Source organism: Rousettus aegyptiacus, unplaced genomic scaffold, assembly GCF_014176215.1.
Source record: "Rousettus aegyptiacus isolate mRouAeg1 unplaced genomic scaffold, mRouAeg1.p scaffold_m13_p_11, whole genome shotgun sequence".
Taxonomy (NCBI): domain Eukaryota; kingdom Metazoa; phylum Chordata; class Mammalia; order Chiroptera; family Pteropodidae; genus Rousettus; species Rousettus aegyptiacus.
In genome coordinates, this window is record NW_023416286.1 from 59,990,270 (window position 1) to 60,009,914 (window position 19,645).

Genomic DNA, 19,645 nt, shown 5'->3' on the forward strand with positions numbered 1-19,645 from the left:
ATATCTTAAAATTTAAAAACACCAACTTAAATTTCTATCAAAGAAAGTAGAGGATAAGATAACAAAAAGTATTGAAATATAAGACATAGTGAAGGTCCACAAAGCCAAAAGTTGGTTCTTTGAAAAGATTAATGGAATGGAGAAAATGCTTCGTGAAATTGGATCCCCCCCCCAAAAAAAAAAACAAATGGAGAAGCAGACCCAAATAGTCAGTGCCATGAATGAAAAATGAGATGTACTCAAGATCCTGTGGATATAAAAGAGGTAGGAAGAAGCTATTTTAAGTTATTGAAGGAATTAAATCTGTAATTGAAAGTATGTTCAAAATAGAAGACTCCAGACCTATATGTTCATACTAGTAAACTGTACCAAGCACCAGTCTAACAAATTTTTTTTTCAAATAGAAAAATAAGCAATATATTGCAACTCATTTTACAAGATCAGCATTACTTCAAAACTAAATACCTAAAAGGACATTATAAAGAATGGAAAATCTTAGACTATTCTTACTCATGAGCATAGATGCAAAAATCTTAAATAAGTGAAGAATGAAAAAACAAACAAACAGTATAAAAATCAAAATGGAAAAATTTTGTCATTTTTCCAAATTGTGTATACAGAAAATACATATAAATCTACACATAAATTATTAGAATTAATTTTTTGTTTAACCAAGTTGCTGAATTAATAGGTCAGTATACAAGTATTCTGAGAGTTGCAACAAACAAGAAATCCATTTTAAATAAAAATATTATTTATAATAGTGTCAATATCAAGTACTAGGAATAAATGTAACAAAATATGTTTAAGACTTTAACACAATAAAATAGTAAGAGAAAATTCAGAGTTTCTACATGAATGGAGAGATAGTCCATGATCATGAATGGAAAGACTCAATATTATAAAGATGTTAGTTCTCCCAAGACTGATGTATTGCTTCAGTGAAATTCCATTATGAATCTCAGCATTTTTATGGAAATTTTCAAGTTTATTCTCAAATTTATATAGAGATTCAAAAGACCAAGAACAACTAAATTACTTTTAAAGAAGAAGAAAGTGGTATAATTGCTGTGCTGGAGATGAAGAACTTTTATAAAGCTATATAATTGAAGACAATTGGATAGTAACAACAAGGATAGAAAAACAGCAATGAAAAAAGAATAGAGAACCCAGGAACAGACCCATGCATATATTACGCTTTATGACTTTAGAGAAAGATTTCTAAAGCAGAGCACAAAACCTAGTAGCCATGTCTTGAAATACTAATAAACTTAACTACATTAAAATTAAGGACTATTGTTTTTGGTCAGAAGACACCATCAAGGGAATAAAAAGGCAGGCCACAGAGTAGCAGAAGTTATCTGCGTGCATATAACCAACAAAACATTCAAGTCTTAGGACTCAAACACCTATAAATCAATAAAAAGATAAAATACTGGCAAGGATTGAATAGGCAAATTAGTAAAGAGGCCAATGAACATGTTAAAAGATGTTTAATGTCATTAATTAGGAGAAAAAGAGAATTAAACCTTGATAAGATATCCTTACATCTCCACCAGAAGGATGTAGTCAGTGGGGTAATGGAACTCTGGTATGTTGCTAATGGGAGTAAAAACTAGTCCAACTATTTTGAAAAACTAGCTTCTTTTAAAGTTGGAGAAATTCATGTTCTGTTCGTAGAGTACCAAACAAACAAACAAAAAAGAACAGATATCCAGCATCAGTGGAATGGATAAAGAAACAGTATATTCATACCATGGAATTCTGTACAGCATCAAAAAAAAAAAAAAAATTGCAGCTACACAAAGCAAAGTTGAATTTTAACCATTATGTGAAGTAGAAAAAGAATATAAAAGAACACCTACTACATGGTTACATTTATATGAAGTTCAGAATAGATGCAATGTTTAGCAATGAAAGCTTAGGTGGTAAACTGTAAAGAACAAGAATGTTATTGCCATAAATGACAGGATAGTGGTTGTCTTTAGAAAAGTGGGAGGGCGCAGGGGATATGAGAGATGTCTTTGACAGTGTTTTATTTCTTGACCTAGGCGACAGTTTTATCAGTTAATTTGCTCAGCTCTACATTTTTGTTTGTAGTTCTTATATGTGTTTTTTCACACATATATACACAAGAAAAGGTTTAAGTATTGCATTATAAAAGAATTATTATGCTAAGTGGTCAAGCAATTAGGTTACTAAAATGATTGTTTTTAAGCTCTTTCAGTGATAGGCCACATTCAATACAGTCAGCATAGACTTTGGCAATGAAAGATGCTGTATGGTAAAGTATAAACTTGTTTGGAATGAAAAAGGTTCAACTGTAAAAAAGGTATGTAAGATACAGATTTTTTTTTTAACCTATAAATGTGTTTTGCAGAAATCAAGTTTTCATAGTCGGTTGGGGGTTATTTATAATCCAACATCAAAAATACGTGAAGAAAACACAGCTATTTCTAGAGGAATTTTGGCATCTTTTCTTACGCAGAAAAACACCTTTTTGAGAAACTTTCTCAGGAAACTGGCAAAGGAAGAAACTGCTACAGCTATTTACTCTGGAGATAAAATTATAACATTTCTTTCTGAGGTCAGTAGCTGTTTGAAATAATAAGTATGTGTTGCATATTTCAAAAGTATAAATCAACGTACTTGAATATATCATGTTTCTGAAAAAAAGTTAATAAGCATAATCATTTTGAGATAATATTCCTTTAAGTAGGAAAAGATAAATGGTAAACGATATGATTTTTGCATAGAGGCATTTAACAAATTTCATATATTTCAGCTACTACTTCATGATCCTTAAAGTTGATGTCATTCTAGTTAGGATATGTACTTGAGTGAAGAATTAAGAGTTAAAGGATTATGTAAATAATCCTCAGGTATTTCACTGAATGAGTCCAGTACCAGGGAAATTAAAAGATAGTTGATCTTGAAGATTAATTGATCTATTTAAAAACTTATTGATTCTCTACCAGACAACGGAGATAAAACAAGGCAGATAAAGTTTCTACTCTTGTGGCACTTACTTGGTAGTGGCAAAGACAGACAAAGTAGTAATCAAAAAGTAAAAAAACATAAGAGGGTGGATAGTTTAAAGCAGTCCCCAACCTTTTTGGCACTGGAGACCGGTGCCCCTGTGAGAATCGAATGCCTTATGATCTGAGGTGGAGCCGAGGTGGTGATGCTAGTGCTGGGGAGCGGCTGTAAATACAGATGAAGCTTCACTTGCCCTCCGCTGCTCACCTTCTGCTGTGCCCTGGTTCCTAACTGGCCATGGACCAGTCCAGGCCAGTCCATCGCCCAGCTGTTGGGAAACCCTGGTTTAAGGGATGCTCTTTCAGCTGGTGTGGTCAGGAAAGGTATTTCTAAAGAGCTTAAGTTTCAGCAGAGCTCTGAATTAAATGAGAAATCAAGCCATGATAAGACTGTGAGAAGAAATGTACCAGGTTCAGGAACACAGCAGGTCTAAAGGCCTGACACGGGGAAACTTGCCAGATTTGTGGTATAGGCAGAAGATCATTATGACCAAAACAGAGTGATATGGAGAGTACTAGGATATGAGATCAGAAACATAACCCCAGATATTTCAAGCACTTGTAAGGAATTGAAATTTTTTCTGACTATAATGGGAAGCGATTGAGGAATCTTTATGAGGTAAATAATCTCTAAAAAGATGACTCTGGATACCATTTGAAGATTTAATAGTAGGTAGGCAAGATTGAATAGGATGAATAATTAGAATGCTATTGAGGTAATCTAGGAAAGGTAATCTACTCAGCAGTGATGAAAATGCTAAAATTGTTGATACATAATATTTGTTATAACTGTGGTCAACAGGATTAGTTGACCAATTGTATGAGACACAAGAAGATAATATTCTAGGATTTTGGCTCAAACAGCTAGACTTAATGGTGTTGTTTTTGTTTGTTTTTGTTTTTTGTTTTTGAGCTGAGGGTAAGATTAAGACAGGGGATCAAGAGCTAAGTTTTATATGTAGTGTTGGAGATGCCTTTTGGACATTCAAGTAGAGTGGTTGAGTATATGAGTGTAGAAATCAATGGAGGGTTGTCTTTTTTTTTTATTTTTTGAGAGTCAGTTTGAGAGTCATCAACATAATACATAATTTCAAGGTAAGAAACTGGATGACATACTTTAGATATGAGGGTGGGTAGAGAATAGAGGGCTTCCCAGGAGAGTATGGTATCTTGGAAACCAACTGGAGAAAATATTTCAAGGAGGAAATGGTCACCTATGCCAGATATTCCTAAAATCCAGCCTCATAATTGACCATTTTATTTGTTAAGGTGGTCATTGATGACTTCGATAAGAACAGTTTCAGTGGAGTGATAAGCATAAAGGTGAACTGATTCAAGAGGAAATGGAAAATCAGGAAATAGAGACACCTGGTATAGTTCTTTTAAAGAACTTTCTTAGATGGGGAATAGAGAAATATTCTGTAGCCAGAATAGGACTTGAGGTCAAGGAAAAATTTCTAAATTTGGGAGATGTCACTTCTTTATATGCTAATGGAAGCAGTCCATCCAAACCACGAGAAAGGATGATATAGACGGGAGCTAAGTAGGGACAAAGTTCTTGAGTAAATAAGAGGTTATGGGATCCAATGAATATTGGTAAGTGTTGACCTTAAGAATATGAATTGTTCATTTTAACCAGAAAAACGGCAGAATATTTGGGTACAGATGAAGAAGAGTAGATTTATTTGATGGCAGCACGGTAAAGTACTTCTCTTTTGATTTTGTTTCCAAAAGTCATTAGCTATTAGAATGGGTGTAGATGTTATAGGTTTTAGAAAAGACAGAAAATGTCAAATATTTTTCTATTCTGAAAATAAGAAAGAATTCAATACCTTTAGTGTGAGATTTCTCAGGGGCCCACTTGAAGTTAATGACCATAAATTCACAGGAGATCAGCATTGGTTGCATGCTTTCTCCAGGTTAATTAACACTTTGGGTCCATTTGTGGAGGAAGCAGAGTTGTATTTAACCAGAGCTGGGGTTTTGCTGGGTGAATGTAACCAAGAGGAAGTATTCAAAGGAGCCGAGCATGGAAGGTTGACGTTATAGTAAAGGATTATGGGGTATAACTTGGTTGGGAGGAAAATCATGACATGAGATGTGCGATGGATGATTGATTAATAATTGGTAGTGCCAGTGAATTGAGAGGGTTGAGTAATGGTCTGATGATGCTGGAATAAGTGAACTGGAAGGTTAGGAGCTTGTCAGAGGCGATGATAGAGATAGTTATTTTGGAAGTAAGGAAGATCTAGGGCTACACTGTTCAATATTGCAGTCACTAGCTACATATGGCAATTTTAAACTTTAAATTTTAAATTCACTTTCTCAGTCATACAAGCCACATTTCAAGCACCCAGTAACCATTCGTGCCTGTGGTTCTAACTATCTTGGGCAGTACAGTAGGAATATTTCTGGCATCACAGGAGTACCTGGGAACTTGTTGGAAGTTCAGAATTTAACGCCCACCCTGATCTGCTGAAGGAGAAACTATGTTTTAATAAGAAACCAAGGTGATTTGTATGCACCTTCAAGTTTGATAAGTACTGATATGGAGAAGTGTGTCTTAGTATGAAGATGTAAGGACCTTATTCCTGGTTTATTTTCTGTGAATGCCCATATATTTTTTGACTTTGACTATTGGTTACTTTTATATTTCAGAAGTTAAATGCAGTATTACTAAATTGGTTTTATAGGATTGATAAGATAGGTTACTTCTGTTTTAAACACTATTTTTTTTATTGAGCACACCAAAATGGGGATACTGAATTCAGAATTTAATAAACATTTTATTTCATTTCTTAAATGTTCAATTTATTTAAATTGATATTCCCTAGCATTTTACTAATTAGTAATCCACCTGAAATTTTTAAAGAGCAAATAGCAAACTTTATCTGCTTGTAACAAGATGTACAAATATTGTAATTGACATGGCAAAGAAAGATTCATTTTTAAAAAATGTGTTTCAGAAGAAAATAGTACTTTTTAAAATTAAAATTGAATATATTTAAATTTTACACTATTATTAAAGTAGGCTTTGTTAAGAAAATAATATATTTACCATTTTCTTGCTCGATTATTCTCATACTTTAGGGGATGGATAAGAATGCTTTTGAGAAGAAATATAATACCATTGGAGTGAATATTTTTCGAACTCACCAGTTGTTCTGTCAAGATGTACTTAAATTACGTCCTGGAGAGAGAGGTATTGTCAGCAATGGGAAAGTAAGTAGGAAAAACATTTGCTCACTTTTCTCCATGACACTGTGATACAAGAGTCTCAAACATATTTCTGTCACAACACACCTGATACAACACACACACAAGGTGGTGCTCATATGCTTGACCTACCAGACAGGAGTTAGCATAAGTAAAATCGGTGCCGAGATGTTTAGTTTATGGCACAGTACCTGTTACTTCATCCCTTCTCCCATTGATGAAAACATGAATGTGGGTAAGAATCATGTTCTTGTGGGGAAAACTTTTATTTTGTTCTAATATAAGTATTAGAATAAACCACTTAGTACACATTACAACACTGATGAGAACCGCTGTTAATAATATGTATAGAAAGTACATTGTGACATCTTATTCTTCTTATAGCTTTCTTTACAATTGTTTGTTTAATAACTATGATATTTTTTATTGACATATACGCAGTATTAATATAACTTTTAAAAATCTATAGGAAAAGTCACTCCTACTGTCCTAATAAAATAGTAATAATTTATTGTTTTACCTTCTAATCCTCTTTTCTACTTTACAGAGCTATTTCTGTTTTTTAAATACGTAATTGTAATTCTATATATATAATTTTATATCATACTTTTTTCTCTTAGTATGTCACATTTTTCTGATTAGAGTCTTTATGGACACAAAAAATTAATGGATAGCATCTACTTATTAGTATTTTTTTCAATATGATAGTCTGGTTTTATTTCTCAAAAATGATCGAAGTTTTAAAAAATTATATCAACTGTTCAGATTTATTAAAATTAATGCAGTGTGTTCCGACATAGCTCTGCCTGAACTATCATAAACTGTTTATCCCCAAATCATCTTCAAAGCTCTGATAACAATTTTAATGTTTTCTTTGTTTTCTACATCGTTATAAACTCTGTTCACCTGCAAGTTTTGTTCCCATATCACTATTCCCTTAAAATTATGCTTATTTATACTTTCTTATCTGATACATAGAAAATAGGAATTAGAAAACAGTGAGAGACTCATTTTCCCAAGCTTCCACAGATCAAATATATCTGCTCAGTGTAACAGTTTTTGAGCTGACTGATTGCATTATCTCCTAAAGGCAGTTACACTCAAGTTCATCTGTGTACAGTGCTATTTTATAAATTGGTGACAATGGTTGCTGTTTATTATTACAATAATATAAAGTAGTAGTGAATTTTGATAGTGAGCTCTGTGGAAGCCCAGAAATAGCATTGCTTTTTCTAACAGTTGTGTTGGGAGGAAATATAACTTTTTAGAATAGTTTTAAAGTATGTGGTTACTTTTGGCTCTGTCAGGCATTTTAAGAAATATAGAGTAAAAAATTTACACCAACTATGTCTAGTACCTTTTGGTTAAACATTATGGAAAAGCTACCCTATGTGTTAATATAATTGTTTAATATAATTTGTATATTGTTATCAATATTAGTGATAAATATTAGTTATAGTTCAACTTTTCATAGAACTAGGTTTTCTCATTTTTGTTGAAATTGACAAAATATTCAGATATTAATTTCTCATTTGTTACGAACCAAACATTTTACTAGGTTCTGAGAGTACAGTAGTGAAGAAAGTTCTCATGGAGTTTACAGTTTGATGGGCAGAGACAGATAACAAGTGTCATCTTTACTGATATTTTGGACAGAGAACCAAAGGAAGTGAGGGAGCAAACCATGTCAAATGTCTGGAAGAGGAATGTTCTGGGTAGAGGGAACAATGAGTACAAAGGTCCTGAGATGAGATGATATCTGTGTATTCTAGGAATAGCAGGTACAGAGAGTGGTCAGGAGAGAAGCTCAGAGAAGTTGCCGGGGGCAAGATCAGTAAGATTTTATAGGCAACTTAAGGATCCTGCTTTACTCTGAATGAGCTGTGAAGCTCATAGTTCTGGATAAGGGACTGACATGATCTGACCTGTGTTTTATTTGGATCTCTAGTGGCTACTATGTTGGGAATAGCCTATGGGGGCGAGAGGAGTCAGGAAACCTGTAAGGAGGTATTGCAGTGGTCCAAGTGAGAGATGATGATGGCTTGGGCCAGAACGGCTATTGTGGTAGTAGTGAAAAGTTATGTGGCATATATTTTGGAAGAAGAGTGAACAGGAATTGCTGACAGACATGGATGCGAGATAGGGAACCATGTGTCTAGCAGAATGGAGCTGCCATGCATTCAGGTGAGGAAGTCTGCAGGAGGAGTAAGGGTTGTTCAGGAGAAGTGAAAAAGGAAAGACAGAATTCAGTTCTGGATGTATTAGGAGTTCATTGTTCAGTTCTGGACCTCCAAGTATGCTCGTTGAGTTGGCAGTTGAACATATGACTTGAATTCAGGGGAGATGTTGGGGCTGAAGATAGTATTACATCAAATTATGTTGACTTTTTGTGTCGAGTAATAGAAACTTGTAATTTTAATTGTCTTTTTATCTGTACAACTCTGGTATGAATAGAAAAAAAATATTATATATCATATATATAATATATAATATAACATATCCAAAAATATAATACTTAGCTTATTACTGTGTCTCAGAGTAGCACTATAAAGCACAGTAATCAATGATTGTAGCAGATAGTTATTCTGAATCAAATAGTTTAATGCTTAAAATAATTCTGACATTTTAGAATCAGTCTTCATTCTGAACCTTTCCAAATGTTTACATTTGAATTGGAACATATTCAAAGTTAAAATTGTTTATGCATTATCAAAACTGGGGAACAGTTTTTCACTTTTTTTCAATTACAGTTGACAGTCAATATTAATTAGTTTCAGGTATACAACATAGTGGTTAAGACAGGTATATAACTTATGAAGTGATCACTTGGTACCGTACATAGTTATTAGAGTATTTTTCACTGTATTCCCTAAGCAGTACTTTACATCCCATGACTATTCGTAACTGCCAGTTTGCACTTAATCCCTTCACCATTTTCTCCCAGGCCCCCAGTCCTTCTCCCATCCGGCAACCAGCAAGGTTGCTTTCTTATTGCATGCTGGAGAATTAAAAAAATATATATTTTAATATCAAATAAAACCCTAAATAATTCTGTTGCTATAATTGTAACACATTTATTTTTGTTATACTATGTATTTACAAATTGCTGAAAGACATAGGATAGTTTAGAGTAGGGAAACAAGCAAGGTCTTTTTTTGTTTTGTTTTTAGCCAGACAAATCTGGATTCAAATTCCAGTAGTACCATTAGGAGACTTGCTGTCTTCATTAGTACAATGGGAATGGTAATAGTCTGGTTTACAGAGTCGTCAGATTAAATATACTTTTTTTTTTCTTTAGATGAGGCAACCCTTGGTTGACCTCACAGATTTCAAGGACCTTGTCAGCTTATAATTCTTTATTTTTTTTATTTTTTACACTTATAGCACCTGGTCTTTCTTGGTGGTCTCCCATCCAAGTACTAACCAGGCCCAACCCTGCTTAGCTTCCAAGATCAGACGGGATCAGGCTTGTTCAGGGTAGCATGGCCATAGACTAAATATACTTTTATTCATAAAGCACATAGAACAGCCCCAAACACAGTAAATTTTCAGTAAATATTAACTCCTGTTTTCTCTTCAAATATTTGAAAGCTGTTCCTGGGAAACAGAGTACATTTATAGATTTGATTTGTGTTACACTAGATGAGAGTCAGTATAGAATCAAGGCCAGTTGATCAAACCTCCATGAGTGGAGAGAGATTTTTAGCTCAGTATGTGGGTGAACACTGTAACAGAGTTTTCTAAAAATTTTAATGAACTGTCAAAAGAAGTAATGCATTTGTACTGCAGTAGTTATTCTCTATAACTGAAAAATCACATTTCCAAAATGTTGTATAGATTTAAGGACCAGATAGGTCTTATTGTACCATTACATGATTTTCAAGTGTAATGTTCCTTTTCCCAACTTGGGCATTATGTGATTTTATACTATTTTCTTAAAGATTTTTTATTGAAATGTAGTTAACATACAATATTAGTTTCAGGTGTCCACCATAGTTATTCAACATTCATGTATCTAAAGAAGAGATCACCTTGATAAGTCCAGCAGCTATCTAATACTGTATAATGCTATCACAATAATATTGACTATATTCCCTCTGCTGTACATTACATCCCTGTGACTTGTTTTATATTTGGAAATTTGAACCTCTTAATCCCATTGATCTTTCACGTCACCCCTTTTTAAAAATTTTTTCAATTACAATTGACATTCAGTTTTATATTACTTTCAAGTATGACTTTATACTATTTAAGTAAGTTTGTTCTACAAATATTATATTCAACTTCACAAAAAAGAACTAAGACACAGAAGAATCAAGTTTCTCCTATTCGATGCTGGACTTACATGGATGAAACAGTCAGTTTTCTGGTGAAATTGATCAGTAAAAATAGCCATCTTGTTAATTCCTTAAGAAAATAACTTGCAGTTTTATTTCCTTGTTCTGAGCTGTCACCAAAACTGCTTGAGTCACTAGAGGTGCTATAGATAAAATTCAACTATTTTCCAGGCCTCTCCTTTTCATACTCCAAAAAATATAATATCGAAAGTGCTTTCATGTTACCTTAAAAATGATATAAAATCTTAAGGCGATGAAATATTTATATGTGTTCTTTTAGTTTTATAATGCCTTTTTTTTTTATTTTTAAGGGCCATGTTTTATGTTTAAGGTGAAACATGATGCTTGTTTAGCTTCAAGGCCAACATTTCAGCTAATAGTACCTGAGTAATGAGCAAAGAAGAAAGATTCACGCACTATACTTTATTAATTTTTAGAAATTAGTAATTACAGAAACAGATGAAGGGGAAGTGAAAATCTGCAACTATTCCATTCTGGTCTTTTACTAAGGAAAAAAAAATATTCTGGTTGACATATTTTCTGGTTGTTTGTCATTAAGTAGAATTATTTAATGCATATGACTACCTTAGACCTACCTTCTACATCAGGGCTCATGTTCATAATATGATGATGATTGCATGTTTCTTCAGAAAACATTAATGGTAGTAGAGTTGGTGGTGGTTGTGATGCGATAGCCATTCTGGGAAATTATGTCTATGTGGCAACTTGACTGCTTCTTCTATACTTACTGGTTTAAAAGCTAACCTAAATGACCTTACTGAGCTTCAAACCGTTTATACAACATCAGTGGGATGAAGACTGGTTGGTATTATTAAGTAATTATGTAATTTGTCTCTTTGTTTTTGTTCTCTTTTGCTTTGCTTATATATTAATTCGTATCTACATAGTATATACTACAATTTATCAGTGAAGAGAAAATGAAATTAAAAGATTTATGAAATATAGGCAGTTTCTTAATTTACTTGAGATTTATAAGTCTTAGATTTTTGGAAGCATTATGTTTCAAAATAAAACTTTCAAATGGAAATGATTTGCTGCTTTTTCATCATTTTGATATTGATGTTTATGCAAATGTTATTTATAATATGAAAGTGAAAAAATATTTTTTTTTCTTTTTTCTTATTGGATTCAGTAAATGGTGGGATTAATAGCCACCATTTGTTTAGTCTCCAGTAAGTTTTTGCTTAAAGAAATATCTATTTCATGAGAAAATATTTGTTCTACCAGGTATTTTCTAGAAAATATACAATAATTGTTTTTATTTTAAGTTCTTAGGACCTTTAGATGAAAATTTCTATGCAGAAGATTTCTACTTGTTGGAAAAGATAACATTTACTAATTTAGTAGAGAAAATTAAAGGCATTGTTGAAAATATGGCAATCAGCTCAAAGAAGTAAGTATTTAAAATCATAAGAGCAGTTCATTTCAGAGTTTGGTATTTTCCATATGATTTCTTTTTAAGATTAGAAAATGTTTCAAATATACAAGTTAAGATATAATAAAAGACATGTAGAAAATACAAGGAAATATAAAAGACATCCATTTACTCACTGCCATGAAACAGTAGAGCTGGGTAGATGTTGCCTTGGATCTTCTGTTTCTGTTTTCCCCACGCATCCCAGTCGCCTCCCTCTGCAAGAGGTAACCATTTTCCTAAAGGTTGTGTGTATGACTCCCATACCTATGTACTTACTTTTCCTGTAAATATGCATTATCAGGATTTATTGTGTTTGGTGCCTGAGTTCTTTAAAAGAAAAAATGCTATTATACTGTAGTCTCCTTTTGCAGTCTACTTTCATAGAAGCTTTATCCACATTTATTTATATAGCGCTAGCTTAATGATTTTACTTCCTTTTTAGTATTTCATTTTATGAACATACTTAAGTTCATTTATACAAACTTAAGGTACAGTTCAGTTGGCTGTCGTTTTTTGCTATTACCTGAGTGCTGTAATGAACCTGCTTTAAATACCTCTTAGTGCACTATGTGAGTTTAGAGTAGTGCTGTTATTGGGTTGTGGGGTATGCTTATCTTCAGCTTTACCAGACACTGCTAAATTCTGTCCTTTAAAATAGTGACTTTTTTGTTAAAATTGCAGATTCTAAATTCTCAAAATAACAATTATTCATAGGACGAATGATTTCCTTTTAGGGTCCCAAGAAACAATAGTTCTTTTTTTAAAAAAACTTAATTCAATTATGATTGAATTACCATTTTCTTCACACCCACTGATCCTTTGAAACATTAGCTTATAAAAATAGGATACACTTTATTAATCTGAGAATGACTATGAATTGTTATGAAAGACAAAATAAATATTTGAGTTCCTGTTTCCCCAAGTCTTTACCAGTACTCGTGTTATCTGACTTGTTAATTTTTCTTGTCTAATGGATGTGAAATTGTATATTGTTTTAATTTGCATTTCCACGACTTTTACTAAAGTCGAGTATCTTCTCATACAACTATTTTTATTCATGTTTGTTCGTCTGTAGAACATCTGTTCATATCTTTTGCTTAGTAATATGTTGAGTTATTTTGAGATACTCTTTTAGTGATTTGTAAACATTGTTTATGATTTTGTATACTAATCTTTATCGATTATATATGCCACAAGTATAATATTTCAGCCTGAGGCTTGGCTATTTACTTTTTTATTGTAAAATTTTACCACATGTATAGAGGTTTTTTATTTCAATGTAAAAATATTTTCAGGGTTTTTTCTTTGTAGTTATCTGTGTGATGGAGAGTGTGTGCAGGTAGGATGTATAAGAATTTTCTCTAGTCTGGCTTCATAAAGATATTCTTTTTTATTTTCTTTTAGAAGTTTTACAGTTTTGCTTTTTTTTTAAAAAAAAAAAAGAATTTTATATCTTTCATTTTTCTTGGATCTTTATTGGTCCTACAGTCTGTTGCCTCATGCTAGTCCCAACTCCAGTTACCATACCTTAGTAATACATTTCGATATCAGATAGAGAAAATTCTCCCTTTTGTCTCTTATTCAAAATTGCCTTAACTATGTTTTGCTCTTTGCTTTTCAATGTAATATGATTAGGACTAGTATAACAAGTTCTACCAAAATCCTTTATGGAATTTTTGTGGGAATTTTAAATTTATAGATTACTTTAAGGAATTGTTCTCTTTATATATTGTTGAATTACTCCAATCCATTAAATACATATGTGTATTATTTGTATGTAGCTAACGTACATATATATTTATATTATAAATAATATGTAGATATATGTATAATGATATATGTGGTGTATAATTTATGTGTAAGTATATATGTGTGAATATGTAGGTAGGTAGGTGAATATGTAGACAGATACGCTTATTTAGTGTTTTTTAAGGTCCTTCAGTGAAGCTTCAGTTTTTTTTTTCCATAAAGCCTTACACATATTTGTTTAGATATTTTTCCTTAGTATTTTATACTTTCAGCTTATATCGTAAATGGCGTATTTTATATTACATTTTCAAATTGTTTTTTACTAACTTGTAGAAACAGTATATTAAATTTCTATATTAATCTTCTTTGCTGGACTCTTTTTTGTAGCAATTTGTCTAATATTAGAACTTATGTGTTTTGTGAATTGTAAGAGCTTTGTTCCTTAACTTTCAGTTTTTAACTATCTCATTTACGTTGGCCTTTCTCTTATTTTAGTTTGCTCAATTTAGCGAGGGATATATCTATTTAACTGATCTTTTTATGTATGTAGATTTAGGACATGACAGGCTCTCAGTTGTCTTTTGACAACTTTTTATCAGTTTTATCAAATTTTATCAATTTTAGTTCTTTATTATTTCTTTTGAATCTTTTCAGATCATCAGAATACTGAATTTTTCTTTGTCAGTTACTAAAAGAAGTGCGTTAAATACTACTACTAGGATTGTGGGTTTATTATTTAATTCTTGTACTCTTGTCAATTTCTGATTTAAATTGGTTAATATTTTTGGTTAATATTTTTCTGTTATATCTTTTTTTCACTCCTTATTTTCATTATATCCATGCATCTTAAAGCACATGCTTCTGTATTAGGAGTGGTTATCTCTACATTATTCTGATTCCTACTCTTGAATACAGAATTCTGATACAGATGAAACTAATGTCCTTACTTCATCGTTGAGGAAATAATGCTAAAAGAATAATTACAAATATTTTTAAAGTAGTAAAGGGCTTTTCTGCAGTGAAGAAATAATATCCATATTTTCAAGTGCAATAAAACAAAAGAACTTTGAAAAGCAAATAAATTTTAATTTTATAATTAAAGAATTTAAAACTAGTGTATATTGAAAAGCATATAATTCAGTAATTTTTTGAAATGTATAAATGTAGTAGCAATTCAGAGCTAATTTTTTAAATATTGTTTGGTAATAGTTTTAAGTAGGTTCGGAAAGCTATTTTAGCCACTTCAAAGCTGCATTTCAAACCAAAACCACCCCAAATCAATAACATTAAACTATAACAGCATCCTCCAATTGTCTTAAGTTGTTGCATGCACAGAAATGAAACTAACCAAGTTGTATTGTAATTAGAATAAATTCTATTCATATGAATAAGTATGCATCCTTATTATCATGCTTTCCAAGAGTTGTTTAACTAAGAAGGTAGACTTCTCAATGCCAAAAACAGAATCCTCGGAACCATTATCCCTAGGAACACAAAATCTTTTTCTAACGGAGTAATCACAGCTTGTTCTGTTCTGAGAGATGTCTCCAGTTCTCAAGCAGTAGGTGCTGAGTTTCTAGTGCCTTTTCTCCTCTTTAGTTCAAAGTACTTTTCAAAAAGAAAAAGAAAAAATTGACCTGGTTAGCTGAAAATTCAGAGAATTTAAGAAAAGGTTGTTTGGTACCTCAAAAATTTGTCTTTTCTCATCTTCTACTTATCTCGGTATCTATGCATTACACAAGCAGTCAGCTTAGTTTAAGAAGCATAAGGAGCATGTTTGACCATAAATATTTCCTGTGTTGTGCCTACAGTTTTATGTATTAGAAGTTATAGGACTAATAAATACCGTAGAGAGACTTTAGGAATAGAGATTATGATTTTAATTCACTTAATGTATGTTTATTAAATAGCCATTGAATGCAATGCTCTGTGAAAGATATGGTAGGTATTACAAATAGAAAGAAACCTACTTTATTATAAAGTCCTGCATTTTAGGACCTTACTGTCTGGTAAAAGATGACATATTATATAGTACAGAGATATTGACAAGATTCTTGACCACTCTGAATCTACATTAATTTACAAAATGATGGTGCCTATCTTTTCTTTCTTTTTCTTTTTTTTTTCTTTTTTTAAGGAAGCTTTTGTAAAGTTCAGCCAACACCCTGTCCCAACAAGCATGTCATTGAACATATATAATACTTTATCATGGATTTTCAAATTTGGTTATATTTAATCTAGGTATTTATTTTGTGCAGTCTTAATTAGTTTTCAAACTAATTTGAAACCATAGAAATCTGGGGTTCTTAATTATATTAAAAATTATTTGCAAGTGGATATCCTATCATTTACTTTTTATTTGTTCTGCACTCCTTTCTTTGCTATGTGGGCCCCAACGCTTGCACACATAAACAATGCTCAGTAAATATTGACTTGAATGATTCACCATATTCTTATAGACTCTGACGAAAACACTACTTATAAAGATTTAAAGGTTATGTCAATGATAAGAAAAGTAAGAGGATTTTAAAAGAAGTCATCGTTAAACTGACAAATTCCACTTATTTGGCAAGTTTTGAAGAAAAATCGTTTCTATGAAGTTTGCCTGTTGGAGATATTTTAAATTAAATTGCCCTATCTCAGGGCATTAATTGGGACAAGAAATACAGACCCTTCTCTTCCTGAAAAACTCATACATTATTTATCTTGTTTATCTAGCATGAGTGATCTTATTATGAAAATTGATGCCCTTGTTTCCTCTTTGCCTAAACGTGCATCTCGGTATGATGTTACATTTCTTAAAGAGAATCACAGGTAAGAAATAATAGCTCTGTGTTTTTCTATCACTATACCCTGTATGCAAATCAAAATGGTTTCCATATTTGTATTCCTAATACAGCAAAATTTAAGGAAAATTAAATTATATAGTAAATAAAGGATGATGTATATACAGGATATGAAGTTTCAGTGAGTCATACCAAGTATAATTTCTCATCTTTCATGTTCAAGATCATTTGGAATTATCTTTATATAATCATTATGAATAATATCTTCATATTTTCAGTGTATAAAAGACTCAGTTACTAAAGAATTCTGATTAATAACCTGTAGACATGTACAACAGCGTGTCTCAAAATATGTTCTACGGAACACTACTCTGAGATGTTGACAGATATATAGTCTGAGGGAAAAACTGTTCTGTAGTCAAGTAAGTTTAGAGAACACTGCATCCTTGACTGGGAGTGGGGAGGCGGTTAGAGATTTTCAGTGTTCATCAACATATTAATGGTTATGAAATGTGTAGTTAAAAATAAAGTTTATTTTTGGTTAATTCAGCAGTTGGATAACTTATTTATCCATGGAACACTCTTTTGTTAAAAATTTATTTCATGAAAATTAGGTTTCTAAAGACAACTATTAGAGAAATACTATTTTGAAAGTAGTTTATAATTTCACTTTGAAATTTGAAATAAAACTTATCAAGCTCGATCTACATATATACAATTATCTATGTCTCCAGAAAGGAACCTTTTTTTGTTGTTATAATTAAAGACCACTTAGAGTTGGGGGGAAAAAAATAAGTTAGACATTATGTAACTAAACTATCAACATGTTTTAGTTTATGAACTTTTTCTAATCACTGCTCCCATAAAACTAAATCGAGATAAATTAACATAAACAAAATGGCTGACACATGTAAATTTTCTGATCTTATGGTAGATGCATTCTTATGTTGCTTGTGTTTACTATAAAAGAATAAGACATGCTTTCGCTCTAGAAAGTCTTTTGAGATGTCTTTATCCTTGTATAGTAATATTTTTTTTTGGGGGGGGGAATTACTTTCTAAAGAGAAATTACCTAGCACTGTTGGGAATGAAATTTTTACTTTTTTCAGATAACTGAGATTCAATACTTTTAGGTATCTTAAAAACATCCATTGGAATTCTTTTTGCAAACTTTTTTGATTTCTTAAATACCATGTGCTGAAATAATTTACCACAAATTTTTAAGAACTGTCATTGTAAATGTTAGTCACTATATTGTTTCTTAAGTTATACTTAGGAATTTTGATATGTTTAGATGTATTTACTCCCACATTAAATGTGAAATATTTGACCTTTTATATTTTATTATTGTTGCGGTCTGTTTTCTTTCTCTGACTTTCACATCTTTCAATGTGTCTTGCTGCCTTTAAGCTTGTGGCCTTCTTTTATATAGAGGGAAGGATGTAGTGTGACTTTTTGACAATTGTTTGCAGTTCCTCAATTTTTTTCTTTTTTAGTCTAGGGATTGGAATTCTCATGTATATAGCCTAGAAGAATTGGCAGTAGTCTGAGAGAAAAAAAGTAGCAGTAAACAAATGCCTGCTGTAGCTAGAGCATCTTATAACGCATATAGAAGTGACCAGTTTTGAGTAGTGCTACAAGTATGACAATAATTTGTAAAATTTTCACCAAGATTACTAAAGGAATTAACCATTGTAGAATCTTTTTAATTTAAAACATCTGATTTGTAGCCCTTATTTTTAGCAATAATTATCCAGCAAGATCTGTTTTCTGACTTTGCCATTCTATTTTGACATAAGTAAATCATATCAACTGCATATAAAATAAAATCTTTCATTTCTCCGTGTTGGGAGGACCAATATTTGGAATGAATTTTACATTCCTTTATTGAATTGCTAAGAAATTTATCATTTCACTGCAAAAAGTCTAGATATTTATAGTCTTTCTGTAATTAAAAAAAAAAAAAAGACCTATATACCTGTAATTTTATAGGTGTACATTTTGATGTGGTAACCTTTTTTCCTTTGTCATATATAAAATATTTAATTTATACATCTCAAAATATCGATTTCCTATATTATTACAGCATTCAAACTAATTCAGCTGGAATATCTGTACTTTTGGTTAAATATATACTTTTAACTTTTAATTATATTAAATATAGAATTAATTATCGCCCCCTGGCCTTTTCTGTGCTTTTAATTATTTTCCTTTAAAAATTAGTCCATCTACTAACTTAGAACTTAGATCAATGAAAGACAAAATGGAAAGGACAGAAGGGAGGAAGTGTGGAGAGCATGACTGAGGTCAAAGTAAAGTGTGATAAACCTGGGAGAGGGGGTTCCCTGAAATTTTCCGTTACAGTACATTTGATGTTTTTAATACTAAATTTAATAAAAGTATTGAATAATTAACTTTATTATTCTCAAATCTGAAAAAATATGTTCGACTAGAAAGCATCTTGGTTTTATTCTTCACATCATGTGATCCATGAGAATTTGAGGGGGCTTAAAATTATCAGGTTTCACTATAATAGTATTGTTCTTTGAAGAGTTTTTAAAAATCAGTGATTCATAAAAGCTTACTTTTATTTTCTCTAATTATTGGCAATTTTCTAATTTGTTTAACGCAAACATGGGAGTTTTATATTTGCATTTTTTTCTGTGAAGCAACCAGATTTCTTTAATTCAGTGAAAGACAGAAAGCAATTTGTAACAATGTATATGGCTAAGATTAAGATTAATTAGATAATTGAATAAACTTAATCGATCATCTTTCATCTTATTTGTTTTCTATTTTTCTAGCATTATAATGATAAACCCTCAGGAGAATGACGTGTTCTTTGATGTTATTGGTATTGTTGATCCATTGACAAGAGAAGCACAGAAGATGGCACAGTTATTGAATGTAAGATATTTTTATTATATATTTTATATATAGCACTATATAGTATTTTGAAATATATAATCTTTTCAGGTCTGTTTTCAAGTATAATGAAATATTTGTGCTCTGGATTCTTTATTCCATACAACATTGTTTTGGAAATAGATGGTCATATTTAAATGAATAAAATGAAATGAT

The 19,645-nt window shown here is 31.5% G+C and overlaps 1 protein-coding gene and 1 pseudogene across 3 annotated transcripts in view; one reads left to right on the top strand and one right to left on the bottom strand.

The window, feature by feature from the left end:
• The window catches only part of UGGT2 (UDP-glucose glycoprotein glucosyltransferase 2), a 139,337-nt gene that overhangs the window by 72,942 nt on the left and 46,750 nt on the right, over positions 1-19,645 (top strand). For all 3 annotated transcript variants that reach the window (XM_036228871.1, XM_016158624.2, XM_016158623.2), the window contains exons 21-25: positions 2,381-2,587; positions 6,129-6,260; positions 11,881-12,005; positions 16,497-16,592; positions 19,369-19,471. In XM_036228871.1, coding sequence (XP_036084764.1) covers positions 2,381-2,587; positions 6,129-6,260; positions 11,881-12,005; positions 16,497-16,592; positions 19,369-19,471 — 663 coding nt within the window. The remainder of the gene's footprint in view (positions 1-2,380; positions 2,588-6,128; positions 6,261-11,880; positions 12,006-16,496; positions 16,593-19,368; positions 19,472-19,645) is intronic.
• Positions 9,630-9,748, bottom strand: LOC118609597 (annotated as a pseudogene).